At 40.9% G+C, this 10,877-nt stretch overlaps 1 protein-coding gene across 1 annotated transcript in view; it reads left to right on the forward strand.

Moving 5' to 3' along the window:
• REL (REL proto-oncogene, NF-kB subunit) overlaps positions 1 to 2,042 on the forward strand; it is a 37,506-nt gene extending 35,464 nt beyond the window's left edge. The window contains exon 11 of the mRNA XM_075864504.1: positions 809 to 2,042. Coding sequence (XP_075720619.1) covers positions 809 to 1,497 — 689 coding nt within the window. The 3' untranslated portion in view covers positions 1,498 to 2,042. The remainder of the gene's footprint in view (positions 1 to 808) is intronic.
• Positions 2,043 to 10,877: the final 8,835 nt, after the last annotated feature.

Consider the following 10,877-nt stretch of genomic DNA (forward strand, 5'->3'; position numbering starts at 1 on the left):
GAAGTACACGCACTATGCGGCCTAATAGAGTATATATTCACACTACTGAAGTATATAGTGGACAATTGTCCAGCCAGATATCATAGCATGTACAGGGCGAAAATAACCCACTTGGTCAACAATGATATGTAAACTTTATAGAGAAAAAGATTATTGCTTACATGGACACTCAATTGAAGGACCCATTATCCAGATCTCAACAAAGTTGAGTTCAATGGTTCTAATCAAATTCTTAGGCCTGATTCACACGAGCGTACTTTCCGTCACACAAACGCATGTATTTCAATGGGGCCGTGCACACAGCCGTTGTTTCAATGGACCGTGTGAAGGGTCCGTTGAAAAAGAGAACATGTCCTATTTACCCATGTACCCATAGACTCAACGTCACGTCTTTCACGTCCGAGTTTCCCCACACTCGTGTGAATCTAGCCTTACACTGCAGACCAGTTCGTTAAAAAATATAGACAATTAAGTAAAGGGGACACAACCATGTTAAAGTGTACCTCTAAAAAGAATGAAGGCCCCATCTCTTGCCAGAAAATTACCTGATGCAGGAGAAGATGAAAGACTGGGAGGTTCAGATGTCTAGGGATAATGGAAGCTTCTCTTACAAAGCTCCTTTGAAGGAGCGGCTTCTGGAGTTTTATGGTTGCCTAGGCTTCACCGTGGTGGTAGACGAGGCTGGCAACATTACTGGTGGTACCTTTTAATCATGGTTTCTTAGCCTTTATAAAGTGAATATTCACAGCCAGCGCTATTATGATAAACAAATTAATTAAAACATCACTTTTTCTTCCCCTCCTCACAGAACCAGTTATGAGTAAGACTTGCGTGCCACCTGAAAATGGAATAGAATCAATGTCAAGGCCTAGTCCTGCCTTCTTCCCTTTTAACATCCATACATTGCCAGAAACTGGAAATCTACCCATAGCACCAAGTACTCAGAAGATTGTTTGGCAAGATACAAACACATTGTCCAACCCGAATAATCCCCAGAATTACATTTATATAAACCCGCCACCAACAATAAACACATCTGCACAGAAAGGCTATCAGATGAGGAAGGTTCCAGAGGCTTCTGCTAACTCATTGGATTATAATACTATATTCCACTCAAACACTGATTCCACTTTGCAAAAGGCCACATATGTTTCAGAGAAAAGCCTGATGAATACATTGCATATGCCTAGTGTCTCACAGTCCAGTTATTCAACCATATCTACTGACAATAGCATCTATGGATCACCATATCACCGAGACGCATATGAAACGGATTCCAGTCAGATGATATTGAACCCAATGAATGAATCGTCTTGCTCTAGTATTTCTCAAGCCGGGTTTTTCAGTTCTCAGTTTCATCCTATGCAACCTGATGGCAACATGTCAAACCAGTTATGCGGTGATCTCTTAGAAACATCGGGCGACTTTATTATGAGTGTTGATTCTGAATTCGAAACGATCCTTGAGAATTTATCAAAGAGTATGTCCAACCAGTAGCGCACTTACAAATTGGTCTTGGCATTTGTGATATCACCTCTTCCAGAACATCGACTAAGAAATCCTTTAAAACTAAAATATTAATGCTTTCTTCTATTTTGTGCTCCAATAAATGAGACTGTATGATTTAAGATTGATAATAACATAGTCTTCCGGCCCGTATGGTATTAGTTTCGGTCTATATTCCAAATATCCTTTTTTTTGTCAGAAAAAATAAACAATATGTGGCCTTCACAATTATTCTACAGAACCAGCTCTCTAAGGTCTAGTTCACACAGTGTTTGACAGGCAGATTTTGAATTGCCAGCGTTTGTTTTTTTTGTGGCGTTTATTGCCTGCATTTTTTAAGACGTTGAAGCGAATTCAAACCCGTGGGCAAAAACCACCGCAAAAGAACGCTTCGAACAAGCTCCGCAGGTTAGATCTGCCTCCCATTGATTTTAATAGGGATCAAAGTCGGAAACCGCTCATAGAAAGAGCATGCCGCTAGTAATGCTATAACCATATGCTTGGCCAGTAAAAACATACATATAGGTATGACGTTAAATTTTGGTTTACTTTACTATATAAATGTTTCTTGTGGCAAGATTATGTCTTTATACTTTTTTATTTTAAAGACTATCACAATATTTGCTACTATGCGAATATGTATGAATGGATGAAATGACTATGTCATTGTAACTAGGTCTCGGCTAAATTAGATCATTTTAATATCACTTGTAAACAACTTTGTATTTATTTTTTTTCACGATAAATTTAAGAACAGAACAGCGCTGTTATATCAACCTGAGGGAATGAGGCCTCATACCTGCTCATCGTCTGGCTGGCCGTACTTTCAGCGATGGGGGTCACAGTGTTCAAGATCATTTTTCTATGATGAAAGGAAAGACTGGGTCTTTAAGACATTTTCAACACGGTAGAAAATCTCCTTTCAGATTATCTCCCCGTAGATCAAGTTTGTTACTTAAATGTTTTCTTTGAATTTGCAAAAAAACAAATGCCTTGTGAAAACCGATTTCCCTAAAACATTCCAAAAAGCGCTGAAACACTAATGTAAATTTACAGCGATTGCAGACAAAAAGTAAAAACAAAAAAATGGTGTAAGTGAAATTAGGGTATGTTCACACGGCAAACTAAAAACGTCCGTAAAATACGGAGCTGTTTTCAAGGGAAACCAGCCCCTAATTTTCAGATGTTTTTTATGCGCCAAGCTTTTTTTTACGGCCGTTTTTGGAGCTGTTTTTCTATCGAGACAATGAAAGACGGCTCCAAAAACAACTCAAAAAGTGACATGCACTTCTTTTTTACGGGGCTTTTTTTTCCGCACCATTTTTACAAACGCCCCGTGGGAACGAAGTGCCGTTTTTCCCATTGAAATCAATGGGCAGATGTTTGGAGGCGTTCAGCTTCCGTTTTTTTTCAAGTGTTTTTCGGGGCTTTCTCGGCCCGAAAAACATCTGAAAACACACCGTATGAACATACCCCGAGACAAAAAGGGTTTGCTTTTATTTTTTCCCCAGAAACAGCACCACTATTGTCCATGGGCTGTGTCTGTTATTGCAGATCAACCATGTTTTTTAAAAATGTGTGAAGAAACCGGAGAAACACACGGAGAACATACAAACTCCATGCAGATGTTGCCCTTGGTTGGTTACCAACCCAGGACTCCACCACTGCAAAGGTACACCATAGAGGAGAGGGGCCGCAATAGACAGTACAGCACATGGCAACATACAACCTTGGGCCTGCGTTTATTGGGTCAGGGTATAATACAGCGCTGCGGTGCACTGGTCTTCATCTTTTGTTAATGTTTCCTATGGCACAAGATCAGATGTTGATGAGTGGTTTATAGCTGCCCATTCAATTCAACAAATTATTTTTAGCATGTAAAACAAAACTTTGTTGTTTCAAGTGACTTCTCGTGTTTTGCCACTGAGTGGAGTACTTTATTTTTTTTGCTAAGCAATACATGTGTTACCTTTTATCCCTCATCAATGGGGTGTGATTATAATGATTTCCAAAATGGAAAGTATCTACAATAAGAATAGGAGGATGAGGTGCATCTTAAACTTTGTAATTAGTCGTTCCGTCAGGAATACTGCAGGAAAACTAGTTTCTACCATTTCTAAAGTTTAAAGGGGTAATCGCTTATAAAATGAATAGGTAATGAATGTTTGACTGGTGGGGGTCTGACTGCTGGAGCACCCCTCTGTTCCCCCCAGCAGCAAGACTTCTTGCCAAACGTTGAATGAAGCGAGGATCAAACATGCGCCCTGCCGCTCCATTCAAAGTCTATAGCAGTGACTGAAAATGTTTAGCACAGCGCGCGGCCGTTTCTATCACTGCCATAGACTTTGAATGGAGCAGCAGGATTCATGCTTGACTCCTACTCCATTCAGCTCCTGGCAAGCGGTCTTGCTGCTAGAGGGCTCAGGGGACACCCGTCCTGACGAATGGTGGGGATGCCAACTGTTGGACACCCACCGATAAAACAATTATTACCAATCCAGTGGAATACCCCTTTAAGAAGAAACTGGGCCTATATGCACTGAATCTGCAGTACTCCATATTTAATATACACATAGATGTAGCAGAGTTGAGTTTGTAATTTCATTTTAAGGTCAAGATATGTTGCCTGTAAGTTAATGAATGCACAAAAGAAAGTTAAAATCAGTAAAAAATAATTTCATCTCTGCAACGTCTGTATAACAAAATCATAGCTTTATCTCAGTTTTGGGAGAAAACGCTCATATTGTTTTATAATTATGTGCCAAGTTGGTATTTAGTCATATTTCTGTAAAAAAATGATTCTCTTAAGTCTTTACTGCTTTCTTCGACTTCAAGATTCCATGCTGCGCCTACTTAAAGGGACACTTAGGTCAGAAAGGGGTATTTTTTTTAAACTTAATATTCATGGAAATTTTTTTATTTATTTCGGCAGCACTTTGCAATTAAAGGTGAAATACAAAATATTGTACTTCTATAGCAAACCTCTTGAATAGTAGGGCAGACTAAGGGTCCTTTTACACCAGACAATTTCTGCCGTAAAAACGAGCGGAGATCAACGAGACAGCACGTTGATCAGCGCTCATTTGCTCCTTTCACAAGGAGCCATCATCAGTAATGTATGGGGACAAGGGATCGGTACTATGATCGCTCGTCCCCATGCACTTCCATCATGCCGGCAGCACATCTCACTGTTTACCCAGGGAGATGTGTTGCCGACAACCATAATATTTTCTGCTGCATAAAGAAGCAGATCAGCCGATGAACGGGGATTATGTAGCAGCATGGGTTTGCTCGTACACGGGCTGATGGTTGCGCTGTCTACATATGGTAATTATTGGGAACAAGTGCTCATATGAACGCTCGTTTTCCCGATCACTGGCCCGTGTAAAAGGCCTTTAATCTCACTTTACTGCTGTTGTAAAAAGAAGAGCTCATCTGCTAGATGCTCCTCATTAGAATAGTAAATGGAGAATTGGAATGACAGCTGTATTATTTTTTTTGTTATAAAGGTGGGATAGAGTCAGACAGGGGCAATAACGTGGTAAACAAAGGATAAAAATCTATTGTGGAAAAGTTGTAAAACATATATAGATATACACAAATTCAGTCATCTGAGTGGTTGGCAATAGGTAGTACAGGGAGGGCCACTTGCCCCTATAATGCCCTTCACTTACAGTATGTATGTATGTAGAGTATGCTATCACATACAGAACCTTAAACCGGAATAGAAACATAATGGGCACAATACATTCATCTACCACGTGCTCAGGTAGTGTCTGAAGATCTATTATGCAGAATTTTATGAAATTCTTACAGGAAACAAGTTATTTGTGCAAGGATAAAACCACAAAATAATTCTGTTGTGTATAGTGAGGGGATTCCTCTACATTTGAGGTAGCAGATATGTACTATAGAGCCATAGGTAACACTGTACAGCACTGTATTAAGGAGATATTCTTCCCAAGAAGCAATGCTGATGGAAAATGACACAATTTTTCCTTTACTGTGCAGCATTACAGCTCTGTACAACTTACAGCTTGTGGGGGGGGCATAAAAAAAATTAGCACCAATGTGCAGTCCAGGAGACACCGAATACAATATTTGTAAAAAGTAAGATAGTAAGAGGTACTGTATTTTTTCTTCCAAAAAGTCCACCATTCATTGAGTTATATTACCTAAAAATTAACTCCGCCAGGTTCAAGATTACCACCGTAGATGACTCTTGATTTGTGTATTTTCCTGATAAAGTTCTCATATGCCTGTATATAGCAATGCTGTTCAGTAAAACCTTATTTTTAACTTGTTAAATTTTCTGTAAACCCTATAAATCATCTGTTATGAAGGATTATGCCAATCTCTGAATATACTGTAGTTAAATTTTTTTTTTTTTTACTGTATCACTAAATAAATCAATGACAAAATATCTGCTGCGGTTTGTTTTTTATGTTAAACGAAGTACATTTCCATGAGCCATGCATTATGAACCAACCCGAAGCTCCAACTCATCTGTATGTCATTTAATGGTTCTGTATTTTCAGTGACTCACCTTTATTATTTAACGTCCCCATTGAAAGCTCTCCTATGTGTCATATGGTTAAGTGATTTTAGGGACCCTTCACATCACATTTGTGCTCTACGTTTATCATGTACGTCGCGAAAACTCCCGATGCACACGATAAACATGTCCATAGGGCTACATTAGCCCAAAGGAGATCAAATGGATGTCCTTTTAGTCTCAGTCAGGCTAGTGTATGTCAGCATACCTTTTTTTTTTATTTTTCAAACGGATGGAATATTGTAGTAGACTATTCGGGGGACTCCGGTATTGTAGTTACTGACATCACTGTCCATATATGGATAGTGAGGTCAGGGAGTTCTCCAAGGCTGGAGTCCCCGGCTACAGTGATTGCAATGTACTGACATCACTGTCCGTATATATGCCTATACAGTAGAATACGTTGCAGCTTTCTGTCGGAGGTATACGTCCGGAGTCCTCTCGGCTTATACATACAACAGAAGGCAAAAACGTGATGTGAAGGGGGCCTTCGCAGTGAAAATAGAAAACCCTGTTAAAATTCGCTATAGCCCTTAGCTCCTTGAGCCCATGTGAGTAACATGGAGTGTGAAACTGGTGTTCACTTAAGTCACACCTTAAAGGGGGTTTCCAGGTTTAGATAATGGGACTGTATAGGCATAAAATAAAAAAATGTTAGTAAAGGCTTAAAGGGTAATTAAACATTCAACAAACTTCTGACATGTCATAAGTTTTGATTGGTGGGGGTCTGAACACTAAGACCCCCACCAATCACTAAAACGAAGCAGCAGAAGTTTGAGTAGAAAGTTTGAGTCCGTACTGATACATCAGCTTTCCAGAAAAAGCTGAACAGAAATGAAGCGGCTGAGCCCTCACACGAGCGCTTCTGCTGCTTCGTTTTAGCGATAGGTGGGTTCTCAGCGCTTGGACCCCCACCAATCCAAACTTCTGACATGTCACTAGGACATAACTAAACGTTCAACAAACTTCTGATATCCTTTAACAAAACAGCCGCATTACAGCTTTTTCCAGATCCGTAATATGGCTGACAGTCCGACTCGATATACAGTGGTATTTTATAGTGAATGCACAAAATATCTCTGTACATGCGGCACTGACAGAGCCTGTACAGCAGCACACGGTGGTCATACAGATCCATACTAGGGAGCAGTGCACAGGGCTCTTATGAGTGCATGAGACCTTATAGTGATATAATAGTAACATTAGTAATTTTGTTCTGTTCCTACTGTGCTGCTCCCCTCCAGATGCGATTCTCTCCTGTTTATGAAGCATAGGCAGGAACATCACGTTACATGACTATGGCCGCCAATTGCCAATATCTAAATCTAAAAAAAGGCCATTCATTTTTGTTAGGCTATGCCATAACATTCTGATTGGTGGGCGTCCTTCCTCTGGCTTTAAGCTGCCTTTAAACCTGTTCTATATTAATATTAACCCCTACCCAACATCCGCCGTATATATACGGTGCACGCCGGGTGGGGAAATATATGGAGCGGGCTTACTGGCTGAGATCGCTCCATAGTGCGAGTGTGTCCGCTGTGTTACAGCCGACACTTCCGGGTAACGAGTGGGATCCCGCTTGTTTAACCCGTTAAATGCCACTTAAAATTGCGTTTGCGGCATTTAAATTTCTAAAGACAGGGGGGCGACCCCCTGTAACGTTCCGACGCCCCCCCCGCGGCGAGATCGGGGGGAGTCGTTGGTTGGCACGGGTGCCTGGGGGTCTGACGAAGTCCCCCAGGTCCGCCACCTTTGTACTCCAATGAAGAGCTTCATAGGAGACTGTCAGAATCGCGATATACTGCAATACATTAGTATTGCAGTACATCGTGCAAGCGATCGAACGATCGCTGGTTAAACTCCAATAGGGGGACAAGTAAAAAAAAAAAATTTAAAAAACAGTAAACTAAAGAAAATAAAGAAAAAAATGAAAAGATCAAAAAAAAAAACAACCCTTTTCCCATTTTCCCTCAAGCACAATGTAAAAAAAATAAAAAGCTAACATAACTGGTATCACAGTGAACACCGTAAAAAATTAAAAAACATCAGTATTGCTGTTTTTTGGTCCCTTCTCCCACAAAAAATGAAATAAAAAGTGATCAAAAAGTCTCATGTAACCCAAAATGGTACCAATATAAACTGCCGCTCGCCCCGCAAAAAATAAGCCCTCACGCTGCTAAATCGAGAGAAAAATAATAACGTTATGGCTCTCAGAATGTGGCGACAAAACTCACATTTTATTTTTAACAATCAGTTTTTTTCCTTGTAAAAGTAGTAAAACAAAGAAAACTATATAAATTTGGTAGCGCTGTAATCTTATTGACCTGCAGAATAAAGTTAACATGCCGTTTTTACCGTACGGTGAACGCCGTAAAAACAAAACCACCCAAAAGTTTGAGGAATCGCTGTTTTTTTCCTATTCCACCCCACACATTTTTTTTTCTTGTTTCCCACTAGATTATATGGTACAAAAAATGGTGCTGTGAAAATCTACAACTCGTCCTGCAAAAAACAAGCCCTCATACAGCAATATTGATGGAAAAATAAGAGTTATGGCTTTTGGAAGGTGGGGAGGAAAAAACAAACCTGAAAAGTGAAAAATGGCTGCGGCGGGAAAGGGTTAATGCCCTATCATAATAGAACAGCCATGCATTGGCATGGGCAAATGGCAGTAAAAAAAACATTCATCTAGTTTCCCACATATCAGGTGTTAACCACATGTCCACTCCCTAGCCAGTTCTAAGTAATACTAAATCGTTCCCCACATGTAAAGCAATACAAGTGTAGATTGAAGTCACACTGCAGGCAGTTCTGGTTTGGTTTGATGCACGTGAGTAGTTTCTTATGACGCGTGCCGCCCATGCTGCTGCACACACAAATGGAAAGTCTTGATGAAAGACATCACAGCACGGGGCCTAGGAATCAGGCACTTTTAATAACCATCTAATTATTTTTTAAACTGAAATATTTTACAAATACAAAAATTGTTTGATATTTCCTAGTCATTTATAACATGTAACAGACGATTAAGACCTAGAACTCATGAGGCTTTGCGTGTGAATTCACATAAGTTTATATGTGACACCCTCCTACCCTTTTTTTTTTTACCCAAACCGATAATGTTCAGCAGTGAACTTTCCAAAGTTTGTCAATGACTGATCATTATAAGCAACTAGGCATGAGATTCTTCTACTTTTCACAATAATCCCTCCAGCGTGAATTATTGTTTTCACACACAACCTATAGGGACATGACAGGAAGCCGCTGTCACTGCTTGTGCAATGGAAATACACTATCTCTATGATGGTGTTGCAACCGACATTTTTGTGGTCATGATATGGAAATGTAATCCCTAGATTTAAAGTGGAACTACATTAAAACTATTGGGTTTTTAAACCAGGTATAAAGTATAAACTTGTCAGAGATATCAATGTCTAAGGCCTCATGCACACGACCGTATTTTTTCCCACCCGTAAATACTGGCGTAAATACGGGTCCGGTGTCACACGTATTCCACCCGTTTTGCACCAGTATTTACGAACCCGTGCTCGTAAATATGGGTCCGGTGTCACACGTATTCCACCCATATTTACGAGCACGTTTTTGGCGGCAAAATAGCACTGCACTAATCGGCAGCCCCTTCTCTCTATCAGTGCAGGATAGAGAGAAGGGACAGCCTTTTCTGTAATAAAAGTTAAAGAAATTCATACTTACCCGGCCGTTGTCTTGGTGACGCGTCCCTCTCTTCACATCCAGCCCGACATCCCTGGATGACGCGGCAGTCCATGTGACCGCTGCAGCCTGTGATTGGCTGCAGCGGTCACATGGCCTGAAACGTCATCCAGGACGTCGGGCCGGATGTCGAGAGGGACGTGTCACCAAGGCAACGGGCGGGAGACCGGACTGGAGGAAGCAGGAAGTTGTCGGTAAGTATGAACGTCTTTTATTTTTTACAGGTTTATACTGATCGGTAGTCACTGTCCAGGGTGCTGAAAGAGTTACTGCCGATCAGTTAACTCTTTCAGCTCCCTGGACAGTGACTATTTACTGACGTCGCTTAGCAACACTGCCGTAATGACGGGTGCACACATGTAGCCACCCGTCATTACGAGAGCTCCATAGACTTCTATGGACTGTCCGTGCTTTTTCAACGGCACGGGCACCTTCCCGTGAGAAACCGGGAAGGCACCCGTCGCCAATAGAAGTCTATGAGCCCGTTATTAGGGGTCGTAATTACGACACGTAATAACGGGAGTTTTTACGGTCGTGTGCATGAGGCCTTAGCAGGTCTCTATTTACACTTTCAGTCGGCATTCATTGTATTGTCTGGATAGTATTTAATAGTAAAGTGGGGCTGTAATGTCCACATGGATTGGGTGCAGAAACAAAATGTGGCAACTCAACGCCAATATGTGGGGAGAATAGCACTTGTTCTTTGGTTAGTGCAGGACTCCAGTTTTGTTCTCAGTTTAGAATTAAAGAAGGTGCTGGAAGTGGGACACCAAAGACGCATAAACGTGTGTGAATGTACAGCCAGTAGGGCCATTAGCGAAGCAGAAGGATTCAAAGAAAATGTTTTCTCTTTAAAGAACTTCAATAGCCTTGGCAGGGATGGCGGTGGAAGGATCTCCGGAAGGTTAAGGACTTATAAATAGCGGTTATTGCATCAATGGTAGGCCAAAAGTCAGATCAAATGAAGTGACATGCTCTAGACATGCAGGAATCCTGTAGACAAGATTGGTGGTGTTGGGTTTTTAGCCAATACAGCATAAGTAAAAGCTCAGTAAAGCTCTGTTCAACAAACATTAGGTTAGAA

Source organism: Rhinoderma darwinii, chromosome 4, assembly GCF_050947455.1.
Source record: "Rhinoderma darwinii isolate aRhiDar2 chromosome 4, aRhiDar2.hap1, whole genome shotgun sequence".
Classification (NCBI taxonomy): domain Eukaryota; kingdom Metazoa; phylum Chordata; class Amphibia; order Anura; family Rhinodermatidae; genus Rhinoderma; species Rhinoderma darwinii.